The sequence below is a fragment of the Pteronotus mesoamericanus genome, unplaced genomic scaffold, assembly GCF_021234165.1.
Source record: "Pteronotus mesoamericanus isolate MK-2021 breed Mesoamerican mustached bat unplaced genomic scaffold, CSHL_Meso_final contig_68, whole genome shotgun sequence".
Lineage (NCBI taxonomy): Eukaryota > Metazoa > Chordata > Mammalia > Chiroptera > Mormoopidae > Pteronotus > Pteronotus mesoamericanus.
Window position 1 is genome coordinate 25,722,626 of NW_026555234.1, and position 25,436 is coordinate 25,748,061.

At 42.3% G+C, this 25,436-nt stretch overlaps 1 protein-coding gene across 18 annotated transcripts in view; it reads left to right on the top strand.

Annotated features, from left to right (window-relative positions):
- The window catches only part of LIMCH1 (LIM and calponin homology domains 1), a 311,063-nt gene that overhangs the window by 281,158 nt on the left and 4,469 nt on the right, over positions 1 to 25,436 (top strand). For 4 of the 18 annotated variants that reach the window (XM_054582121.1, XM_054582107.1, XM_054582114.1 and 1 more), the window contains 11 exons: positions 2,357 to 2,462; positions 6,601 to 6,641; positions 10,473 to 10,553; positions 13,791 to 13,883; positions 14,814 to 14,918; positions 15,814 to 15,941; positions 17,701 to 17,822; positions 18,091 to 18,214; positions 20,473 to 20,550; positions 22,122 to 22,230; positions 24,591 to 24,693. In XM_054582121.1, coding sequence (XP_054438096.1) covers positions 2,357 to 2,462; positions 6,601 to 6,641; positions 10,473 to 10,553; positions 13,791 to 13,883; positions 14,814 to 14,918; positions 15,814 to 15,941; positions 17,701 to 17,822; positions 18,091 to 18,214; positions 20,473 to 20,550; positions 22,122 to 22,230; positions 24,591 to 24,693 — 1,090 coding nt within the window. Of the gene's footprint in view, positions 1 to 2,356; positions 2,463 to 6,600; positions 6,642 to 10,469; positions 10,554 to 13,790; positions 13,884 to 14,813; positions 14,919 to 15,813; positions 15,942 to 17,700; positions 17,823 to 18,090; positions 18,215 to 20,472; positions 20,560 to 22,121; positions 22,231 to 24,590; positions 24,694 to 25,436 lie in introns of all 18 variants that reach the window. The other 14 variants (XM_054582104.1, XM_054582108.1, XM_054582111.1 and 11 more) reach the window with 5 other exon arrangements.

Genomic DNA, 25,436 nt, shown 5'->3' on the forward strand with positions numbered 1-25,436 from the left:
GAGCTGCACGTGGGCATACTAATGTGCATATGATGACATTTCTACTTTCAAAATTAACCTTAAGTCTGGATTTGGCTTTAGAGTAGAAAATTTACCACTTCTACATCTGGTTCATACAGCAGTTAGTCAACCAATATTGACTGTGCACCTACTATGTGCTGGGCATTGTGTTAGACACTGGATATTCACCAGTGAACAATATATAGCCCAGGCTTTCAGGAGGTGAGAGTGCTGTGTCCTCGTAGAGCCTCAAAAATGCCTGTTGCCTTAATGCTTTTTGTAAATTTCAGGATCTAGCTATTGCCCATTTACTACATACACGGAGAATTCAGGAGTGCTCTGGTGGTCTGAAAAGAGGAAGTAAACTGTAGGAAAAATATTGGGGGCAGGCAGACTTTCCTATCTGCAGGTTTTGCCTTATCTGTGTTATACTTGTAACCACCACTTATCATTCTTCCAAATTGACTTTTTGTTCCATTTATGTCTAAACTGAAATAAACACTCTATTTCATAGTTAGAACATTTTTAATCAAGCAGAATGAATGCCATAACTAAAAAGTGTTCATCTGCATACCTCGTCTATAAGCCTCATCTGTAATCTATCTTTGGACCACCAGTGTCATATCTGCCCTATAGAAGAAAAACATTGTTTTCAGGGGTTCTTAACTGTGCGTGTGCATGCAGGTTTGCCGACACAAAACGGCTTTGGACCCTTGGCTATCTGGTAAACCTTATTCTCAGAATAATATTGTTAAAGCATAAAGTGCACAGAATTACCCTGTTTTTCTTGGTATCAGGTGGTACTAAGTACATACAGCCCCTGAATTCTGTCCTGTGGATTCCAGATTAAGAATTTCTACTAGCTGATTAGCAAGTGTAATAATGACCTTTGAACTCACTGCATTTCTCACACCATGTGAATTTCTCCCCTCTCTCCTTTCCCCACTGTTCTGTTAGCTCTTTCAAAAAGGGAGAAAGATGATCACAGTGATCTCAACAGCTTTTATTTTCTGACTTCACTTCAGAGTGTTGCAAAGTACCCATGCACACAAATTGACCTTTTTATGTAGTGATCATTTTGAGCATTTCTGCTGACTATGAACTGTTTCATTTACAACTGGGCATTAACTGAAACATGTTTTTATCAGGCTTGAGTATAGAGGAAATGGTATGAGGTCAAGATGAGAGGGTTGTCAACTTGCTGCATGTTTATTTAACACTGAAGTTCACTTGGACATCTGGTTGACCTCTATAATGCAGAATGAAGTGATTAACTATATTTTCTTCAGGAAAAATAAAATCCTACCAAGAAGAAATTCTAGATATTAAATCATCCAGAGGACCAAATCATAGATCCACTAATGATGAAACAAGCGTTCTCTCTATAACCTCAGTTGCCTTATTGGCTATCAAATTAATTTGTTGGGGACACAGCCACCAGCCAGAGTGAATGAGAGGAAGTCCTGTAAGCAGCTGAAAGGACGAGAACTGATATAGCCCTGCTCTTCAGTTAGATCTTTGCTCAGAGTCTACTGATTTTCATTGTAGACATTCGCGTGGTAATCTGGTCTTTTAGCAATCAGTTGATGAGAAACAACAAATCAGATAAAACGTGCTTCTACTAAAGGCCATTCAGATTAAGGAAAAACAAAATAAAATTAAATAGTAATAACAGGAAAATTCTATTTTTACAAAGCAAACATGAGAATTTGTAAAGCCTGTAACTTGAGGACTATTTACCATAGGACAAGTAATCTAACATGCCTCAAAAATCCCCAACGGACATTATTGTATGGTGCTGTTTTATAATGTCTATTTATAGTAATGCTTTTATGTCAACAGACAAAGTATATTATCTTCAATGTGCTTTGCATAAATTTCTTGGAAGGGGGGGGAATGTGTAGTATCTTGAGAATAAGGTCCATTAGAAGGTAATATTACTTTCGTATTTAACATTTACATGGTAAGATTTTTTAAAATCGTATATGGAAAATCTCACAGCCTGAAATTATAAATTCAGTGTGATGTAGTATCAGGAAGAAAATATGTGATTGATCAATGAGAAAATGAGACAGAATGGTGTATAATCCCAAAGATGGAATTCTATTTTCTGGGTGTGGAGAAAAGTGATCATCAAATTTTTATGTTTTCATTTGATTTCTCTGAAAAATTGACCAGTATGTTAAAGTAGAAAACACAAAGAGGGATAGGACCGTGAGGGAAATTCCCCGTTTAAAAGTTAAATGTTTGGACATATTGACTTATGGAATAGTTATGAACTCTTTAATTTCATTTCACCTGTATATTTATTAATAGACAATACTTGCCATGTTTATATCTGTTGCTCATGATCCAGGTGGTAAAGCCAAAATCTCCAGAACCAGAAGCAACGCTGACGTTTCCATTTCTGGACAAAATGCCTGAAACCAACCAGTTACATTTGCCAAATCTCAATTCTCAAGGTAAAGAGAAAGAAATGTTTTATTTTAGTTTTACATGTTCTCCTGGGCCCATCTGTAGTAAAATATTCTTCAGTTTGAAGGAAGATTACCTCCTTTGTGTGGAAGTCCCTTTAGTCATGGTGTTTGCCAGAGTCCATGATGGCTGACTTAATAAGTTCAGAATAGACTTTGGGGGCTGCGTCCTCTATCTGGCCTAGCCAAGGACCGCAGCCACCACGGCCATTTTGTCATCTAGGCACTATAGGCACGATAAGGCCTACGCAAGTGTTTGATACCTTAAAATAATTGTATTGGCTCCAAAATGTTTTTTTTTAAATACAAAATCCGTAACTCTAAGTTTATAATCTTAGTAGTATATCATCTTCATTAATGGTTAATTATCTAGTCTTTATAAAAGATCCACTTGACAGTGATTTTAGAAGAAAGTCAGACTTTCTTACTTCGTAGTGATTATTGGGTGTGCACAGAGAAATCATTCACAATCATAGATTAAACGTATCGCTCATAACCAAATACTTTAACCTTTCCAAAAATTTTTATAACAAGAATATATATGTATATACATATCTACATGTAGATATATATAAATATATGCTACGAATGTATTTTAATATGTTTCTTACGTTCTATGTAATATGTGGTGGGGTGGCCTCTAGAAATATAGGAGTTTAGGGCCTATGGAGGTTTTTAAGTGGCATTCACCACTGCAAACTCCCAAGTACCTTTTAGGCCATCTATAGGTTATGAATTTTCCCCTTTTTTTCTTAAAGAGCCCACCTTGAATCCTTTTGTCCTGGTGAGAGATCAAGGTGCCCACAATGACACCAAAAGGAGCCTTAAAGATGTGAACGGCGGGGGGATGGGCCCTGAGAAATCCATGATCTATAGGGACTGTTCTTCAAAACAGACCACTGGGCTTTACTGGTGTGAGTCCTCTTTCTAGATAGGGAAACAGCTAGAGTTCAGGAGGCAAGAACTGTAAGTTTTCTTGTGTTCTTTTTTTAATGTACTTTCCCTGGTATATTTTATAGATTTATCAGTCTAGGCAAAGAGAGGATGGTACAGGTACATGGTGGCTGGGGATCTATTCTTACTTTTCTTTAAAGGGTGGTCAGCTAATTGGGGCAGAATCTGAGCTGGCTTCCGTAGCCTTTCATTGAAGCCGAGGAAAGAAGTGGGGCTTTCTCTGCACAGCTGGGGGTGCTCGGGAGGGAATTAAATTGGTACACACACCGATGATCATTAGTTTCTTAATGTGGAAGCAAGTTCAATACTGTCTTCAAAACATTTGTTTTAAATTTTTCAGTCTCACTGTTCTGAAGGAAACTGACAAAAACAGTCCCCTAATTGGGCCAGCAATTGGTCACATTTAGACAAATTTAATTTCTGCCCTGTTTCTAGCACTTTGTAATTATATAGATAAGTAACATAGAGAGGAGATAGATATGTTAAGCGATATTAATTAGTTTTATTGTCTTCTATATTTTTATGTTCCACTGTCTGTTGTAAGATATTTTGATTGTAAAATGTGCTGTTGAATAAGGGACTTCATGCTATATTTAAATTGAGTGATTAAAAGATAAAATTTGGTAGCACTAGAGCATTTCAAAAGTTATTCTTCAGGATAAAATTTTATTTGGTATACCTATTCTGTACTTGGTCTGGTTCATGGAAGCTGTAATTACAGTTGAGGCTCTAGAGACAGAACACCTGGATTCAAATTCTTACTCATCTAGCTCTAGCCCATGAAATTCTCCCTCATCTCTAATCGTCACCGGTAAACAGGAAATACTAAGAGTACCAATCTCATAGGGGTTCAATTAAATGAGAGAAATTTAAAAAAAAATGTTTAGCTCAACACCTGCCCCAGAATAAGCACCAATAATAATCTAGAAGTGATAGAATAGGAGCAATAGAAGCATAGAGTATGATGCCAGGCAGTAGGAAACTATTCTAAATGCTTTCCTCATAATAAAAGTGTTTATATTGCAGAGATTGGAATTTGAGTAATTTTCAAACATGAGTATGTGCCAGGGTCCCCCCCACCCCCAGGATGGGATAAAGCGCAGATCTCTACCCCAGGGCCCTGCCCCCCGCCCCCAGTGTCCCACTGAGTTTGCCCGGGATGGGGCCTTAGTATTTGCATTTCTAACAGCTTCCCAGTGGGAGGCCAATGCCCCAGATCCAGGGACCACACTCTAAAAACCACTGACTTGAAATATACCTCCTATGTTTAAATTGTGCTCCAACGGTATCGCCCATAGATATTTTTTAGAAAAGCAATACTTGTTTGAAGTGTGTAAATTTCTATCTTTCAAGAAGCAAAAGGCCTCTAATAAATGTAACCTTAAAAGATATAATTTGTCTTTAATTGGAGGAACAGGGAAAGTACAGGACTTTGCTCAGGTATAAAAAGTCAATGCATCTTTACATGGCTAGTCTGAGGTTGCAGGGCAAGTCCAAAGGAGCTATCAGGTGAGGCTGGGGAATCCTGGAGCCCTGCCCAACACTCCCCCCCCTCCCACAGACAGTGCTAGCCCCCCATTCCCATAAAGCCGTCGGTTCGTAGACTGATCCTACCAGCCAGTGAGGATCTGCAGCCGGGCCTGGTGGTGCTCCACAGACTCCCCTTAAACGTACACACATGCATAAGCAGTCTTTAAATACTCTGAAAACCTGTATAATATACATTTAAAGTTCACAAACTTCCTTTTCTCAACTGTCTCCCAGCAGTAGAAAGCTATCTCAAATTGGTGTTTCAGGAAAATCTGTGCACATCTTAACCACCGATGTCTTATTTGCATTGAGAACAATGACAGACCGGTGCAACGCTAGTTTAAGGATGCAAATGAGCTTCTGTGTCTGCTTGACGCCATCACATGGCACACAGACACACACATCCTTTCGTTCCACATATGTAACTTCTGCTGCAGACTTCATACATAACCTCTATAAAGTGTATAAATAATAATTGAACTCACCCCAGCTGTCTTTTATATTTTTCTAGTGTTCTTCAAAAGCAATGCACACTGCACATTGTGCTCTTTCATAGTGTATCATCTCATTATTTTGAGAGATTCAACATTTTAACAATATCACCATGAGGTAGGAGCCTATCAAATTTCACCTAACAGCAAAGAAGATAGACAACAGCACAAACTTTCTCATTTCTGTTGACTTTTGCCCATGTCTTCAGGTTGTGTATGAGTTTCACTGAGATATTTTACACTCTAGATTCTTTCACTCTCAGTTCTTGTATAGCCAGGCCTGGACCTGGGACGTGGGAGCGTGGTTCTATGTAACTCAGCCTCGTTTTCATGATTTTCTGTTTGTTCTGTTCTGCCATCTGATCTAGAGTCACCTGGCACTGCTGGCGTTCCGCTTAGAGTTCAGAACTCTTGGCGACGCTCCCAGTTTTTCTCCCAGTCAGGTAAAATGCATACTGGCCAGCTGTCTTCCTTTTGTGCAAAAGTCCATGTTGCCGGCAACCAATAATGTTTGGTATTTTTCTTTACTCCTGATTTCAGAAAAAAAAAAAATGCTTGTTTCTGGCACACAGTTAGCAAAGAGCTAGTTCTTTGATACCAGTACCAGTTATACTAAAATTGGGGGGGAGGAGGAGGGGGAATTCCCAGAACTTTACTTTGATTTTGAAAATCCAAAGAAATAATAATATTCACCTATTTATTGCCCCCTTCTTTTTTTTTTTTTAAACAAAGATTAGAAGAGTTTACCAGGAACATGGTTCTCTTGTTAACTGTGTCACTCTTTCTACTTCCTGGGTGACATCTGGCCTCTCTGTGTCCATGTCAGACAGGGAGGGAACTGTCAATCAAGCCGGGATGCAAAGTGCATTAAAAACCAGCACTAGTAGGAATAGATTTTGCTTCCTTCCTCTAGTCTAGTACTTGGTGCTAATTGACATGATCAATCATATTACACTGGTTGTGACTACTTCTGGTGACGGGTACCAGCTGCTTCAGGGGCCTGCTTTATTATAATTTTCTAATGCTCTTGGCTTACAAAAAAAAAATGGTCTGAAGCTGACATAGGAACCACAGGCCACTGCAGGGATCAAAGAGAAACACAGTAAGAAGCTACTCACACTGTGATCCTTTTTTTCTTTTTTTCTGTACAGTCGATTCTCCAAGCAGTGAAAAGTCACCTGCAACTACACCTGTAAGTGACTCATTTTAAGGAATAAAGTCATGCATTTAGTGTGATTGTAATTACAGGGTATTTGATTCACTGGAAGAGGATTCAGTCAAAAATGGGCTTCAAACAATTAATTGTAAAAGAATAATTGAAAGTCATGCCTGGTGAATTATGAAGACGTGACGTGGGTTATCATTATGGGGGCTTGTGATCCGGAAACAAAAGGATGAGTTGGGAAAGTAAAATATGAAAGAAGCAATTAAAATGCATATGACAATAGGGATTAGTATTAAAATATACAACTTCTGTAAGCACTCAAAATCGTTTTTTTAAATGAGGACAATACTTCAGCATAATGTATGTTGGCAACAGGGCCCAGCCTGCTCTCTTTCCGGGACACCCAAGCCATCTTTGTTCCACCTCTTGTCACAATTAGTGTCTTGAGTAATAGTAACCATACATTTAGTTTTCAATGTTTTATTTCAATGAGGTAAAAAAAAATTTGATAATTAAAATGTCAAGACACGTGACGCTGTCCAAGTCCATGCTGCTCAATTTTGGCTGAACACACTGTCGACAGACCTGTTTTCTAAACTGAGTGCGTGCAGCGCTGGACCTGCCACCCGAGGTCGCCCTCTGCAGTGCCCACAGATCTGTCGGATTCCTCCGTGGCAGCATCAGCTGTGGCGGAGAGCCCCACGGGTGTGGCTGCACAACCGCTGTTGTGCCTTTGATTCCAGGTTACTAACAGTATGACCCTGCAGGTGTTACCGACCTTCTCTGGACCTTGTCTTCCTCGACTATACAATGAGATAATAATACCTTTCCTTCAGGGTGTTGTGAGCCTTAACTGAAATAATCATTTAGAAGTCCCTAGCACAGTACCCAATAACATGAACAGATCCTCCCCGGTGGCTCATCCAAGAGGCCCGCCATCACCAGGACCAGTCCTTACCTATAAGTAAATTGCCTCCCTTTGGGAATTCCTAAGTGCCTGGGCAGAATGGAGAAGGGACCCATATGTCACATAACCCTCAATATCTATAGGCACTTTCCAGATATTTGTGGAGGCTCGGTCTCAGGCAACACTGGGAATCTTGAGTTTCCTGGGGAGCCGAGTACAGCCGCAGGGGCTGTGAAGCCCAGAAGGACCCCACAGCTCGCCTCCATGGCACAGATCTGAAGAGTACAACCTAGCCCATTGATTTCCATTTAATGCCGCCTTGTTCTTGTACCCCCTGGGCAGGGGTGTAAAGGAAGGGCACCCTGAAAAGATACATTCTTATTTCTGTTTATGGAAAACAGAACAAGAAAGAAACAAATTACTGACCTATTTTAAGTGAATTCCCTGAAAATACCCACCCAAATTTGAAATTCTTTCCGTGTCAAATAGCTCTTCATAGAATAGAAAAACAAAAGAAATTTCAGAAAGGAGAGAGAGAGAGACGCTTAAAGAGAAGTATGCATTTGAGTATGCTGACCTCAGTAGACCCAGGCCATGTTTGGTCAGCCTTGGAGTGGCCTGAAGCTATAGGGTCAGGGTCTGTGCAGGAGAGAGAAGAGGAGATGCATCGTCCAGCACAGGGCCCATTCATTTATTCAGCAGGCATTTGGGGAAGGCCTGAAAATGCAAGGTCTTGGGATACTTAGGGGGATAAAGGGCCCTCCCTTTGCCTTCAGGAACCCCTAAGGCAAAGGAAGACACCTATCTGCAAAAAGACAAATTACAGCACAAAGCGGGCTTCATGCTCTCTATTTCAACTTTGTCTAGCGCCTCTTCTGTTTTCTTAATGATAGTTTTCCCAGTGCCTCCTGGTGATCATTTATATATTTGGTCACATGGCCCCACCCTGTCACTCACCACACTCACGCTCACACTGCCCGTTGTAAGCGCCACAGCTCTGAGACCCTTAGCCGGCTCGTATGCCCACCTGGCCCATATTAAGTGCTCATCAAATATTGCCAAGGAACATGCTCTCTGTCCTTTCCCTCTTGTTTATTACACTGGTATCTTCCTCTGAAAAGGCTTATTTTTTTTTTCTATCTCTCTTGCTTTTTAACAAATATTTTGTATTTTCTTCTGAGCTTAAGTCCCCTACCTCATGTCCCCTCCTCCTATCTGCTTACTCTTTACTTGGCTTGTTCTTGCAGTTACTACCTCGAGACACCTGAAAATTAAATAAGTCCTCATTGTTTCTTTTATTTTCCTACTAGTAAACTTCCCCCTGTTGGGCTCCTTATGGCTTCATTCACATGACCATACCCCCTTTCCCTCGAAACACAAAGAAGGGCTGTGCTCCTGAGGTTCAGAACATTTCAACTGCTTGAAAGCCTTTGGAAAGTGCCCGGTAGAGCCGGGATCCAACAGTATTGGCCCATTAGAACTTCTTACCTGGGATTCACATCTGGATGATATTTTCTGGTCATCCAAGGAAATCTGGGCAGCCTTAGGTTATATCCAATTCATGGGTTTGCCCTGCATAAATTGTGAGAGCCTTCAGTCTGCCCATGTGCCGTGTGAATCCCACGAGGGGCGTGGAGGAAGTGCACTTCCCCACCTCACCTGCTCTCCTTGCTGCAGCTCTTCTTGGCCACCCCAACATTTTCAAGAACTACAGCAAGAGTGCCAATCATATGTCTAAATATATTAAAGTTATAAATATTTATAGTTATAAATCAAGCGACACCCATGGCCTGGCCTTTAGTCCCATCCTGGAGATGCCAGCCGAGGGGCCATGCACCTGGGTCTTGTGCAGATCTGCGGGGGGCAGGGCGGCGTGGAGGTGGGATCGCGCAGGCATCTCAGGCAGTAACGCGACCCATCTAAACCCTGGGCCAGATAAACTCTGTCCAGCTCCACAGGCAGCCAGGGTAGGTAGGTTCTGCCTGCTCCCCACCCACCCCTGACTCTCCCCTTTCTCCCTAACTCCCCCACCCTCACCTTACTTTTTCTTTCAAGATCCCCAAGCAGTTCTAAGTGTCTCCAAACATTTCCTCATCAGGAGGAAGGGAGGAAGTACAATTACTGGGGAACCTGGTTTGCCTTGGCACCTACCCCGGGTGGCCAGGGAGGCCAGCTTTAAACTCGGCAGCCCCCTTTTGTGGTTTCCCAGGGACCCACTGGGATTTCTCCTGCCCCTGGATCCTCTCAATCTTATACCCTGTGGCCTGCGTGCCCACTTTGACTCATACATTTTTATTCCATTATTTCCATTCACTGACTTTGTTCGCAAACTCACAAACGCATTTCTTAAAATTACCAAAAAAAAAAAAAAAAAGGCCTTTTTGGGTTTGAATGTTTGTTCCATGTGCGGGACCCAGGGCAGGAACGCCCCCTCGCGTGGATGTCAGTGATGCCAGTGGGCCATGGTGAGCTAGCCCACTTCAGAGAAGGTTGGTGTGGGGACCAAGCGCGGTCTAATGGATGACGTAGTTCTGCAGTGCAGCAAACAGCACGTCTGACAAAATGCAGTTCTGCTGAAATAAGCATTCCCATTTGCTCAGACCCAGGATCAATATGCAGAAAGAGTATCTGACGCTCGAGCGCGTGAATAGGTTTAAGAAGTCACTTATAAAAGAAATGAAGCAAAAGCCTGCCCGTGCCAGGGGCTAATTACTTCGTGTTTTCATTAGCTCCAAAAAGGTTCACAGAATTCTATCAGCCTCTTGGAAGTAAACCAAAGAGGGACTAAGATTAAAAAGTGGTGGCTGCCAACAAAGATACATGAAGACACATGCGGCCTCTGCTTCTGTGTGTCCATACCAGTGCCAGCCCGTAGGCTGACTGTGTCTCTTTCCCTGGCCAGGCCTTGAGGACATGGCTCAATTCTGATCATGTTTTTATTTTCTAAGCAGTTTAAGTTCTGGGCATGGGACCCGGAAGAGGAGCGCAGGCGACAGGAAAAATGGCAACAGGAGCAGGAACGTTTGCTCCAGGTAGGACGGCTGGGTTTGTTGCCTTTTCTTTTCTCTTTTCTTTTTCTTTTCTTTTCTTCTTTTCTTTTCTTTTCTTTTTTCTTTTCTTGCCTTTTTTTCTTTCCTTTTCTTTTCCTTTCTTTTCTTTTCTTATCTTTTCTTTCCTAGATGATGCTCTCCTAATTCCTTCTGTAAGGAAATAGATTTTTAGCACAGGAAACACATGGAATTGAATTCTTCTCAGAAGTCAATGAGGCTGTCAGTTCATTTTGCATCCCTGTGACAAAATGCCCTGTCTAACTCCTCCTTCCAGAGGTTGCAATGATGGACACAGGGAAAAAGGATTTCACTCAAAAAAAAAAAAATAGTGAACAACCTCCCAGTATTGATGAAGGGCCGAGCCAGGCATCCACCACCCCCATAGTTCCCGGGGAAATCCAGTCCAGGAGCAATGGGAATGAATTGTCAAAAAGCTTCTTGAAAGCATACATGTGAAATAAAATTTGGCCTAGCTTCTTGCTTCTTGAGTAGAAATGTTTGCTCCCTCTTTGAGTAAAAGCTGCCAATTTTCAGTTCTAGAAAAATTCTGGGAGTAAACGTTATCATGTTCCTAGTTGTTTCAGGCCACTTTTGTGGAGTAACAGGGCTTCAGAAAGGAACCTAATAACCTTAGGCACTAACCTATGCTGAGTATTTGGGATGTGCCAGGAACTGTGATTGGTGTTTGACATATTTTATCTAATTTAATTCTAATAAAATTCTTCAAAGTCTGTCTTATTAGCCTTACTTTGCAATTGAAGACCTAAGGCTCAAAGAAGTTAAATTCATTGCCCAAGGTCACACAGCTAACAAGGGCTGAGCTTGATTTCAAATCTAAGTCTGGATGACTTTAAAACTCTGTTCTTTCCATGCCCTGACTGGCACGGCTCAGTTGTTTGGGCATCGTCCTGCGAAGTGGAAGGTTACCAGTTTGGTTCCTGGTCGGGGCCCATGCCTGGGTTGAGGGCCTGGTCCCTGGCTGGGGGCAGGTGAGAGGCAAGAGATCGGTGTTTCTCTCTCACATCAGTGTTTCTCTCCCTCTCTTTCTCCTCCCTCCCTCTCTCCCTAAACACACACACACACACACACACACACATACACACACAACTCATGTTCTTTCCACTATACCCCCAATAGTACTGATTCTACCAAAAAATCATAAATAAGAAGCATTTTAAATCTCATTAATTTTGATGGCTTTCTGCTGCTGTGTAGAAAACAATGCTTAATGCAAGTTTATGTTACTTTTTTAAAAAAAATCTTTTTGTTCTAATCCTTTTGGCTTAATACCCAGGGGCGGGGAGCAGGGGTCAGTTTAGACAGCTAACCATTTGTATAGTGTGGCGTCAGGTCAGCCCGTTACAGTTGATGCTCTTCAAAATTGCATGGAGGTAAATCTTCAATATCAGAACATTAGTAAGAACCAGGTTCAACAAAATCCAGGAGCTGTTGGGACTTTCATGTCCTTTGGGAAGCCCCAGACCAGCCCTGGACAACTGCTGTTCTCCTGGGAGTCAGATGCCCATTTTCCAGCTGAGTGGTGATCGGCCAGGAGAGAGAAAGTGCCTCAGAGTAAAGACAACAGAGAAATATGCTTTCCACAGTGGCACTCTGTCCGTTACACTCTGAAAGGTGACCACTGTCACGGTCACAGGCATATGCCGTGTTCCTGTCCCACCGAATTGTTGCCCAGTGCGGCGGCGCGGTGGGCGTGGTTTCGGGACAGGCGTCCGTGGAGAAGGAGGGAGGGGTGCAGACGCACGCCTTGCACTCGCGGCCTTACTGTTCTCGGCGCAGCCCCTTGGGGCGGGAGCACGTGACATGAGCTTCTAGAACCAATAAACCTAAAACACTGTGCTTGGCTTTCAGCTTCTGTGAAGTTTTGAGGTTCATATTCGCTATTTGAAAAGCCCCTGAAGTTTCTTTCTAAAACTTTACAACATTAGGTTTTGGTAACAAAATTCTCACCTGGAATGAAAAGCCTGGGGTAGGTTAAACAGCCATGGTTTTGCCGAACGTTCCTAAGAACATCAGGCTCTGGACAATCCCAAGAAAACCCTTTCTTTTGCTCCTACGATACTGACATAACAGAGGAGACCTAGAGGAGACCTAGAGGAGACCTCAGTGCCTCCCCGGAAGATTAAAAAAAGAAGAAGAAAAGAAAAAAAGCACAGACTTGTTTGAGCCTCAGAGAGAGGATTGACAGTAACTAGACCAAAATATTTGACTGTATGTCATACACTTCGGCGACTCCTCTGTCTCTGTCACGTCAGGGATGCCGTCCCCAAGGCATCCAGCGTGTCAGTTCTCATTTTAGGCATTAATTTTAATCTCCGTTTGTTCATTTCTTCTAGTCAGCTGTCAGGAGCTCCAGTCGCAATTTTTAAAGCTGTTCTTATTCAGAGTATTTTATTCTTTTTCCCCTGAAGTGGTGACTAGTGTTGTATTATTTCTGGAAACAGTAATGGCACTTCTGATTTGAAGCCTTCTAATGGGCTGTTTAAAAGCTCCTCTTAATTCAGAAGTTACTTAAAGCTGAGAAGATTCCATTTTGGTAGAATGGCTACAAGCAAAGAGTAATTCAGCTACTCAGCTAATTATCATCTTGTCCACTTTCGACCTTTCTGCAAAGGTTGTTTTTTTGTTTTTTGTTTTTAATCTTTTATTAAGCTGTCCCAGCAACAAACATATTTCTATTAGCAGAATGGCAAAACTCATCTCTGAAAAGCCCAGTAAAAAGCAAACTATTGGTTTAGCCTACCTCCCAGGACAAAGCCCAAGTGAAGGAAGATTTTAGAATCTTTCAATCTTTTCCTCTTTTCTCTTTCTGTGAGCAATGCCTACTCATATGTCTGAACAGCAATTCTATAAAACAACAGCAGAAAAGACAAGGTGGGGCAAAAGGTTTACAGTTGTGAGTATGTGAAACAGGTTACTCTTATATTTTTATGTATTAATTATTGTATTATTTGCCATATGAACAACCATAAACCTGTGCTTTTTTGCCCCACCATGTATTGTTCTCCTTCGTATTTTTAGGTCCCTAACATGTTCGAGTACCACAAAATAGCATTCCCTTGTGCCGCATGAAGGGATTAGATTCAGAGTGTTACGAGGACATAGTCTCACAACACGATACACGGTGGTTTAGAGGGGGCAACAATCCCAACGATGCATGCAATGGTCAGTTCAGAACAGTCTCTGGAAATTCTGTAACAGGAGAGATACCAGAAGGAGCAGGACAAGCTGAAAGAAGAGTGGGAAAAGGCCCAAAAGGAGGTGGAAGAGGAAGAGCGCAGATACTATGAGGAGGTAGGAAATTCCCAAGAAGGGCTTTGACCTTGTGGTCCTGTTTCCTCAAAGTCAATCCACACTTTTCATGTCTGCGGTATGTGTGTGCCCGTGGCTGTGTCTGATTCTCCTTACTCACAGCAGGGCCCGTCAACCTCTTTAAAAGAGTCATATCCTGTAGGCACTAAAAGACCACAATTCCCCCAAATTTAGTTTGTGATAAGGGTGTGTTGAGTCGTGGTCAAGAGAGACAATATAATTATGTCTGATCTCTAGTCAGAGAGTCTGGTTCTTGATTTATCTTAGAGAGATGACATGAAAGTATTGATTTATTTATTAGTGTGTTTGTTTGAGAAAGCATGTTTGGTAGTGAATTAATTTTATGAGGATAATTTTGATATCATGGCCAAATGAATCCTTACCACTGCAATCACTATATGCTACTAAAAAGATTGAGTAAAGAGATTTAGTACCATGTAGTGAATACAGGATGAGGAATGGTGGGGAGGAATATTTGGTTTTGTATGTTTCATTTTTTTTAGATGAACAAACCAGACTGCATTAGAAAATTTGAAAGGAGCTACATTTTATTTATATTATCTAAAATTTGTTTATGATTAATGTTATTGTGAATTTTATCTTCAACAATAATTTTTGTACATAATCCAATCCCCATAGCATTTCTAATAAGGTTTCTTGGATCTCACTAACTAATTAATTTGTGAAGACTTTGTTTTTCTATTAAATCAAATGCTAATTTCTAAATCATTATCCAGAGAGTATTATCTGATTTACATGCTTTTAGAAAATAAGACCTTTTTTTAATGCTCTGCTTGTTTGCATATAACCCTGATGTCTTTTTTTTCTAAAGTTCCTTAATGAAATTTTTCTCTTGACAAATGTGATATCTGATTTTTCTTCCCTTTCATTGATTCCCATTCTTCCTCTTAGGAGCGCAAAATAATTGAAGACACTGTGGTTCCATTTACCCTTTCTTCGAGTTCTGCAGACCAGCTGTCTACATCCTCCTCTATGACTGAAGGCAGCGGGACAGTGGTAAGACTGTAGAATAAAAGCAATTTGTGAAATAAATAAACCTAAAGAGAAGTACAAAACCACCAGGCCAAGTTTTCCACAGGTTTAACTAGAAACCCGGCTGTTTCCCCAGAATCGCGTCAGCTCCCACGTGGCCACTGTACCCCATGGTATTGTCACTGCCATGGCCAAATCCTAGAGTCATTTCCCAGGGAGCAGTAGTCATGATTAGGGCTAGATCAGCTCCCACCGGCTAGCAACCAGAGTCTCTCTGCACTGGCTGGCCAGGTCCTGATTTGTGAGCCACGTGCTGGAATATGCTTCTTACCTGCCCATCATTCATTCATTCAGCAGGCGAGCAGTCCTCTCTGCCATGACACACGTCCCTTGGCACTGGATGGCAGCGGCAGGGTGCCAACAGCAGGCTCTCCACCGGGCTCCATTCAGGTTGCTTCTAACCCACTCTTAAAATTCCGCATGAAATTTATATGTGTCTCCAACGGCTGGAGAGAGCCCTGGAAGGCCGGTCTACCCCCATATCCTCCAAATACAGCCATGAAGGTAGTGAACAGACGTCATGCCAAACCCTGGGTGGTCCATAATCCGCGTTAAACAAGATAACCAGTGGGCACTCGAAAGGCATTTGTCCTGAAATGAGCAGTTCCATGACTTTAATTTCGAAAGGTGGGTTTTCTCACCTACTCCCTTTATGATAACTTTTGGGAGACACCCCGATTACACATTTATTTTAAATCATTAGAACTCGGTTACTATTCAGTCAATCTGAACAACTGTTTTTTAAATTTTAGGCAATGTGATTGGAAAAGAAAAGGTTCAACTATCCCATCGCCAGAGATAAGTGTTGTCCAGTGGGTTTAAAAATTATATTTAAGAGTATCCTTGTTTGTCCCATTAGAATAAGATGGACCAGGAAAACTGTCATGAAAAAGAACAAGAGACAAGACAGAAGAAACCATTCCAGGGGGACAACCATGACCTGTCGCTGAAGACCAGAGAAAGCGAGCCACTGGAGGCAAAGGGCAGGTATGAACCGTGCCAGGCTGTCTGTCTAAATGCGCAAAACTGGGCTCTGCCTGTTCTCTCCCGGGAAGAGTACTCAGCGCTAATGCAAATCATATTCGGCTTTGAAATGATCATTCCAGTAATACATTACATTCTGCCTGAACACATTCTAATAACTCTGAAGTCAATGTCCCTACGCTGTTGACTATAAATAGCCTTATTTTTAAATAGGCAAAACCTTTTTTAAAATAAGGGAAGACAGTAGAGATCACAGAAGGAGCATGTGATCAATTCAAAACCCCAAACCTGAACATCACTCACCTGAAATGACTAACGTGTCTGGAGGGATGGAGGTTGAAATGAGGCACTGGGGTCCCACCCACAGTGGCTTTACTGTGGACCTCAACTTTGCCATTAGTACCCTCTGAACTATGAAAAGCCACATTTACTCGGTAATAATATAAAGAATTACCGACAAATTGACTGGTTGTGGGTGATCACCCCACCCATGGGTTCCAGTCTGTTCCATGGGATGTCAGAACAGGGCACCCAGAAATCCCTGCCACATTCAGAGCGAGCTCAGGCAGAAGCAGAATCTGGTGGTAGCTATGGGCTATAGAGGGTTTATTGCTGCCACCCCACACCTAATCTAGATGGGACCCACAGAAACTCAGGAGGCTCTGCCACCAGCACGTTCTTTATTAGACAGATGTTTGCCTCTGGGACTCTGGGATACCAGATAGACATTGGTAAGTGTGCATCCTTGTACACAGGCTGCACACACACACACAAGCCATCCTCAGGGGACCTGATTTTCAAAGATTGGTTAAGTGAAGGGTTGGCTGAGAGCTGAGCTCTTCTGATGGGATTTGCCCTGTGAACCCCCCTATGCCCATCAGCTAGAAGACTGGTTGAGTTGTAGGGCGCAGGGGTTTGGGGCCCACATCCAGAGTCTTCAGAGCACTTGGAAGGGCACATCTGTTTCCAGGGAACACTGTTTAAAGGGACTTCCCAATTTTATGAAATGAAAGCCACCCGTTAGGAATTTTTAAGTACTGCTGATAAGCATTTCATGTGCATTTTTGCTAGTTCTCTAGACAGTCCCTGTTGTCACCAGACTTTTTAAAATCTCTTCCTCCTCTCGCCCTGGCTGGTGTGGCTCAGTGGATGGAGTGCCGGCCTGCAAACCAAAGGGTGTTGTTCAATTCCCAATGAGGGCACGTGCCTGGGTTGCAGACCAGGTCCCCAGCAGGGGGCGCGTGAGAGGCAACCACACATTGAGGTTTCTCTCCCTCTCTTTCCCCCTCCCTTCCCCTCTGTCTAAAAAGAAATAAATAAAAAATCTTTTAAAAAAAACCCCAAATCTCTTCTACCTCTCCTTTTTTGGCACACAGAAGCTACTGAAAGTCTAGTAGATTATCATGGGCTGCCAAAGTCCCGTGTGGCCCAAATGATTTCTGCAGTAAATCATCCCATGAAAATCTGGGCAGGGCAGCACTGAGTGCTGGCATCCCTTGAAATTATTAGAACGAATTATTTTGTGGACAGGGAGGTGGCAAGGACATCAGAAATGATGGTCTCTCAAACTTGTTAAACTGTTGGATAATAAAAATGAGTAGTAATTCAGAGTGTTTAAACCTAGTTTAAAATAAAAAGAATAAATAAGCATTTAGTTAGCCCCATTTATTTATTCATATTGAAATTGGTTCTTCCACAGGATCAAAACTGTAGTTCAGTTGCTTTTATCTCTGTTCTGAAATACAGTTATTTATTTTAACAGCCTTACTCAGGGGGCCTTGACTGATGCTGAGAACCCAACATCAAAAGGAACCCATCAGGACGATCGACTGGTTGCAGACGCTGGAGTCCCACCCTGTGGAATGAACCCACAGCTAGTTCAGGGTAAGGACGTCCAAGACCAACCCCGACGTTTAAATTATTGTAAGACAGCCCCCTTTGTTGTCCAGGCACACATGATTTCTGTTGGCTGCAGGCTTCCCTTCTAGCTTACACTAAAGAGCACTGGGAATAAACTCCCACCAGCAACTGCCCAGACTCCCCAGGGAATCGCCATGAGACCTGGGCAGGCATTAGCACTTTACAGAAAGGTGTCTTACTAAGCAAAGGTGATGTCACTGGGCACTGAATTATGTTCCTTATTTGGCCTCAGATCCATCCTGGAATCAGCAGGTATCAAGCCTGCCAATGAACACCTTAGAAGATGTGAAGCCAAAAACCCTCCCATTGGATAAAAGCATTAACCATCAGATTGAGTCACCGAGTGAAAGGCGAAAGTGAGTAACCAAAGATGTGGACTTCCTTCCCTCCCTCCCTCCCTCCCTCTCTCCCTTCCTCCCGCCCTTCCTTTCTCTCTATGACTGACTGCTCTGCCTAGTGTGGCTTGGTTGGAGCATCATCCCACAAAGCAAAAGGTGGCTGCCTTGATTCCCAGTCAGGGCACATGCCCAGGTTGCCAGTTCAGTCCCTGGTCGGAGAGTGTACAAGAGGCAACCAGTCGATGTTTCTCTCTCGCATTGATGTTTCTCTCCCTCTCTTTATTCCTCCTTTCACCTCACTCTAAAAATAAATAAATAAAATTTTTTAAAAAATGTATTGGTTAACAAGGGGAAAATGAAAAAGTGTGTTATGGCAAGATGTTAGTAGCATTTTATGCTTTCTCTCCATTGAATTTACACTGACAAGGTGGAAATTTATGGAAATTTAGGACAATCTTCCAGACAAGTAATTATGCACTCTGAATTTATCTATTGAAACAGGCAAAGCGATGTTTTTAACCCACAAATCTAAACATTGGAAAGAATTTGTAGGCACATTGTATTAACTATTTATTTATTTGAGTTAAATTGTCTCAATCTATTGACAAATATTTTTTCAAGAAAAAAAAATGTTTTTCTCTCATTATCATTCTCTTCCTTTAAGTAGCTACTCCAGGCTATATTCTAATTTTGTAAGATTTGTATCTTCTTGCAATGATGATAGTCCCTAACATTTTTGAAACATTTCAATATAATAGGCACTGCATTGAAGGATTTACATATCCCTTCTCTTCATAAATTAACTCACTGAATTCTCCCAAGAACTTCAACTGGGTTACTGTTCTCATTTTTCAGACAAGCAAACTGAGGCTCAGAGAAATTAAATAACTTATTCAAAGTACTTGACTGGTTAAGTGGTAGAGGAATTCAAAATGAACCCACAGTTCCATGATAAGATCATATTTGAACCAAAGGTTCCTTGTCATCAGTTTTAAAAAAAATAGCATTCATTATACTTTAACTAGTCACTCAACCTGGAGCCAGACCGCCTGGATTCAAATCTTGACTCTGCCGCTTGCCTGCACAGGGCTTTGAGCAAGCTGATGCGTCTTTCTCTGCTTCAGTTTCCTTGCGTATAAAATGGAAATAATAACACCTACCTATGAGGTTTTGTTCCTGGCAAAGAATAAAAACTATATAGTTTAGGTGATGGTAGTGATAATGACAATGATGATGATGATGATGATGATGATGATAGCTTGTTTTATAAGTTCATTGTTTTACCCGGCTACATTTTTTAAAATACAGTGTTTGAACCATTTCCCCCTTTCTCTTCTGTCTACCCAATTTGGTTTCTATTGGCCCAGATGACAGCACAGTCAATAAAAGCTGAAATCACAGAGAAGTGATTATCAACCATTTTTTTTAGGCAATGGCATTTATATTTTAGGACATCCCATGCAAATGCGCCATTTTGGAGAAAACAAGCCCTGCGTGAGGAGGGCGGCGCGGGTGGGCAGGGGCCCGGGGCGTGACCCCGCAAGCAGCCGAAGGCAGGGGGACTCATGCCCGCTCCCTTCGGTGCTGGCGGCATGCCTCTTGTCCCTGCTTTTTCCCCTGAGTTCCATCCCTGTTTTCACAAATGGAAATAACTTGTATAAGTAAGATCCTGGAACTGACAGCTGAATCACAGGCGGGGCCTGTGCAACCAACAGCACCTGTGAAGCCATTCCGGGAGCTTCCGGCTGGGACCACTATGCTTGTGGGTGCCCATGACATCATGGTCATTGAATATTGTGAACACTGCCCCCCGATCGCATGTCCTCAAAATGAATTAACTGATAGGGTAGAAGCCACTTCACCGAAAAATACCTCCTCTAAGTTCTGTCCTTTATTTCTGGGCTCTCTGTATGAACTTTTCCCTACATCCCTACTCATATCTCCCCTCCTGCCTGGTCTATAATTTCTACGTCTAACTCAGTGTGCAGTTTTAAATAAGCAAAGAACCTGGCAAAAATAAACATGAGAAAAATATTCTGTCTTTCCTGTTCAGTGGTGCCAGCCTGGTTTTGACCTTGTGCAGCCAACACATGTATAATCTTGCCTAGACAGGATGACTGTTTTTGGCCTTTATTAAAAAATTACATCTAGGATGCTCTGTGGTCTTATATATGTTTAGCAAGGAAGTTTTTATTTTCTTTTCTAAAATGTCTTTTCTTGTGGGATTGGGCTTCTCTTTACTTGTCATAATGTTTGGCTCCTTTACCATGTTACAGGAAAAGCCCTCGAGAGAACTTGCAGGCGGGACACGTGTCCCCCTGTCCTCCCGCCCCTCCTGGCGAGTCACCAAACAGGTACAAGAGGTCAGCAAGCCTCTCTGGGGTGGCTCTGTTTTGAAGAGAGCCTGCCAGGCATAATTTTAACTGGATTAATGCTTGCCAAATGATTTTGAGAGGCCTGTCCATCAAGTCCCTTTCGACACACACACAGGCAGGAGGAAAGAACACATTCCCTGTCTGTCTGCAGCCCACGACCGAAGGAGCCAAGTGTGTGACGTTGGCGCGGCTGCAGCCATGGACCTTTAATTATATTGTGTGGAACCTGCAATCTAATAATAAAATCCACCAGACAATTGCTGGGCTCCTCAGTCGGCGCCTTTCCCTCCAAGATGGCTTGGCCCTTCTAGGCTGATGGCTCTTAACAGAGAACCAGGCGGGGGCTGAGCAACGAAACCGCCTCCTTTCCTTTCCCCTACTCAAGCTCTCTGAGGATTGCTTCTGGACATTAATTGGGCCCCATGATATTCTTAAAAGCTGCCTGCGTTCCTTTTCACTGGAGAGACCAATTACTGAGTACTCCGAAGTTTTCTTTGATTTAGAAATTTCATTTAACTCCTGGATAAGAGGGAAATCCTAATAAATAGGGTTTGCTTAGGGCAACTCTTCCTCTTTCCTTTTGTCTTCCTTTCTGTTTCCACTGTCCCTGCCTACCCTGTTGGCCTCTGAATGATATTGCGTATTTTCAAATTTCTTGTGTAATCCCAAGAGCTTTCCAGACAGTAGGCATCGATGCGGTCTGAGCTGAGTCGGGGAAAAGCCACCTTAGCCGACAGCCATCTAGTGCCCTCACCTGGTGTCGGTCCGCTGGGTTTGGTTCTAGTCCATCGGTGGGCTGGGGGCTGCGGGGGAGCAGAGGTGGGATACAGGCAGCCCACGTCCTCAAGGGGCTTACAACTCAGAGAGGATGTCAAGTGCCCGGATTATAGGGTCACAGTGTTTACACTGGAAGAGGCAGTGGAGATAATCTAGTCCAATCCTCTCATTTTGAAGGTGGAAGGGAAGCCCAGAGTGAGTTCTGTACATCAGATCGCAGAACTTGGTGACAGAGCAGGGAGAACATCTCGTATCTGCCTGGGACCCGTTGGACTGGATCATAATTGCCTCTGTATTTTTAAACAAAAAAGATTTCTTTTTCTTAATAGGCAAAAGAAATGCCCTAGTGGGACAATGACTCAATTAGAGAAAATTTTAAAGCAACTCTGAAACCTCAGTAAAGCTCAACTTCATTATCTTTTAGGATTTATATAAACATGTAATAAATACATTGAATCACTTCAGGGCATTTGATCACTGTGGTTAAATAAAGTACAACACAAACTCTTGTAACAAAATTACTAAAACACGTACACATGCACACCAATTCCTATACCACGATGGAGGCCTATTGTATTTAGTCTAACACTTGTTTGCAGATTACACCTAATGCTTAGTTTCTGCTCATTAGTTCAGTATTTGTCATTTCACTCATGATATAAACATTTTTAAAATCCATGTTTTTTAATTTTTTGCATGAAGCTACATGTTTGCATATTTAACCAACTATTCTAAATGGAATAGTTTAGTATTATATATGGTCTTAAACCTAGGTCCATAAGTGGGAAGAAGCTGTGCTCTTCCTGTGGGCTTCCTTTGGGGAAAGGAGCTGCGATGATCATCGAGACCCTCAATCTCTATTTCCACATCCAGTGCTTCAGGGTATGTATTCATTGTTCTTCTAAGTACAATGTCCTAATGTCTTTTGGCATCGTTCTGTGCTGAGAAATACCTCCTGGAAATCATGACAGCCTTTGCTCGCGCGGCGCACCCCCTGCGGAAGTGTGTGTGGAAGTCATCCTTCAGGATGAAATTCTGCGATCATTCATCCCTCTGGGATGTCAGGTTAGCAGAAGCAAAACAGGTTTGTGCAATGTACTCTCACAAACCAGGTTTCGCTGTGAAAGCAGAGTGTCGACTCTAGCAGGTCGCTGAGAATACCGCCCTGGGAAGACAGCGAGACTTCTGAATCTTTTAGGGCATGTGTGGATTTATTGGGCATGTAATATCCACTGCGTCTCAAACTCTTGTGACTTAATGTTGAAGATTTTCTGTCAGTTAAGTTTGCTTATAGCTAGTTGCAAAGTTGTAGGTCTCCAAATGAATGTCTGCACTCCCAAATTGAATATCCCTTCCTCTGAGAAGCTGCCCTGCTCACCCAGACCAAGTGACTTGACTGTGTGACAGGTCCTCGTAGAACCCTTCGCGGTCCGTATCACTCGCTATGGAATTGTTTCATTATAATTTTCAGCTCCTCTAATAAACTATCCACTCATAAGGGCAGGATCCAGGACTGCCTGGCTCCCCACTATTTCTTCTGCACCTGGCAGAGACGGTATCCATAAACGTTTTTAGATGAACAAATTAATGAATAAACTGAAAATGAGGAGGCCTAGGTTCTAGCCCCAGATTTCTTGCTCATACATAGGTAAGCTAACCAGTTATAGCTGATTTTTTATAAAATTGGTAAGTTAGCCTCTTTCAGCATTTCCCAGCTTTTTTTTTTCCCTCATGGACATGTTTCAAATTAATATATATTTTTTGAAACTCACCCTCTAGCTCTGAGTCAGAGTCATTTCTTTCTGTTTATAACCCTGACATGCTTTCTTCGTCCTTCTTGAATTTTGTTCTTTTTCTCATTGGTACTTTCTTCAGCTATAAAGTACACTTACATGGGCTTAAAATAACTCCCACTTCACCTATAAGCTAAGGGAAAATAAGTGAGGTTGTCCCAAAATTATTCATTCAATAGCATCAGCAATCACTGGGATGCAAAGCTGATCGTGGACAAAACCTAATACAGAGACTTAATGAAATTCAATTTACCAATATTCTCATTGGAAAATTAATGAAATAATGTATGTCTTAAACAGTCTAGGTGTGTGTTGAGGTTCAAGGGATGTACTTTTTAAAATTTCATGGTTATGCCAAGATAATATGTTCTAACACCATAGTTTGTTCTCCAAAACTTTACCAGAATTCAAAATAATCAAGGTCGCAACGAGTCTTTGATGATTCTTGCAGGATAGAAGACTTGCCTTCTAAGCTATGAAAGCCTTTGTTCTTTCTCTTCATGTACTTCCTGGAACTGACCTGATGCTTTAAGATATGTCGCCTCTTAGGTTTATCCCCTACCCTTGCGATGCAGATGCAACTTGGAGCATAATTGGGAGGAAGCCTCCCTCTGTCCCTGGTGACGGTAAAATACGAGTCTGAGGCTGGTATCAGCTCCAACCCCCCCTGCCGCCTTCTCTGGCACCCCCAGCGCGGTGTGCCCCACAGTCACCTGCCCACAAGCTGACTTGACTAAAAGGTGCTCCGTTCTTGGATTCATTACTCTGGGTGTCATGGCCTTTAATGTGAGAAGATAAGGTGTACAGCTATTTGCTAGTAATTCTGACCTGACAGAACTTACCAACAATGCTGGAAAGCATTTAATGATTAGTCACAGGCAAGTTCTAATTGATAAGCTGTTGGCTAAGTGTTTATTTAAAACCACTAGTGTTTAACTGTTTAAAATGGCACTTCGGTCAAATACAAGGTGACGGAAGATTTGACTTTGGGAGGTAAACACACAATACGGTATACAGGTTATGCATTATAGAATTGTATACCTGAAACCTATATAACTTTATCAACCAATATCACCCCAATAAATTTCATTAAAAATAAAAATAAAATGGTTTCCCATGTTGACTTAGAAATGGCACGTAATAGAGGTTAACAGCACAGGCTTTGGGATTAACCCAACACCACTCACCAGTTTTAGAACCTTGCACAAACCAGCTGACCTCTCTGAACCAGTGTCCTTCTCTGTAAAATGCAAGCAGTTACCATAAAATGCTCAGAGTATAATGTTGCCGAAAGTCAATATTTAGTGTGCCATCTAACACACAGTAGTAGATGCTCAGCAAATGTGGAGGTTGTGTACGTGACTATTGTGCTATTCACATAAACAGCAACTATGCATTATAAAGGAACTCCTTATGCACCTTATAACTTCTGCTCTTTCTCCCCTGTAGTGTGGAATTTGTAAAGGACAGCTTGGAGATGCCGTGAGTGGGACGGATGTCAGGATTCGCAACGGTCTTCTAAACTGCAACGACTGCTACATGCGATCCAGAAGTGAGTACTGGGCTGAGATACCTGGGGATGAGTCGTGCGGCCACATGCCTCTCAGAGGGCCCTCTGGAGGAAGGCAGTTATTTCTGCCCATCAGCTGACACTCCTACCCCAGGGAAAGCTTTATTAGCATCTACATAAAGGAAGCGATAATGAAATAACCTTTTATTTACCACTTGTTTGTTACTGGAAGTTACTGCTTGGGTGTGACCAGATTCTTTTCATCTAAAAGTTCGTTCATACACCAGCAGATAAAAACTGTAGGCCAAGTTTGAGGCATCGCCTTAGCTCTCCATAGAGGCTTGGGTGAGACAGAAGGCAGATGTAAGGTCTGTAAAACACTGTTCACTAGGTGAGGGATATCTTTAGAAGATCAGCCCCATCTTGGGGGCCGGGGGTGGGGGGAGTTAAGCGTAAAGAATGGCTCTTCATTGTTCATCAGATCAAGCACCAGCTCCTCGATATCTTCATGCTCTATGTTCAGGAGTTTCATGATATAGTATGTTGTTGCCCCCACCTAAATTGAAATTTCCTTGAGAGACCAAATGACGGATTCTGCTTCTCTGTGAATCCCTGCCCCTTCCAAAACACACCTTAGTACATAATCAGAGCTTTACAACTACCTGCTGTCTTGAAGCTCCCTTGAGCAGCCCACCCTTGGATCTTGTTTCTGAATTTTCTACCCTAGAAAGTTAATGTTGGTTTTGGGGGCACCAGGGGGTGCTGTTGCCCAGCTTCTGTTTAGA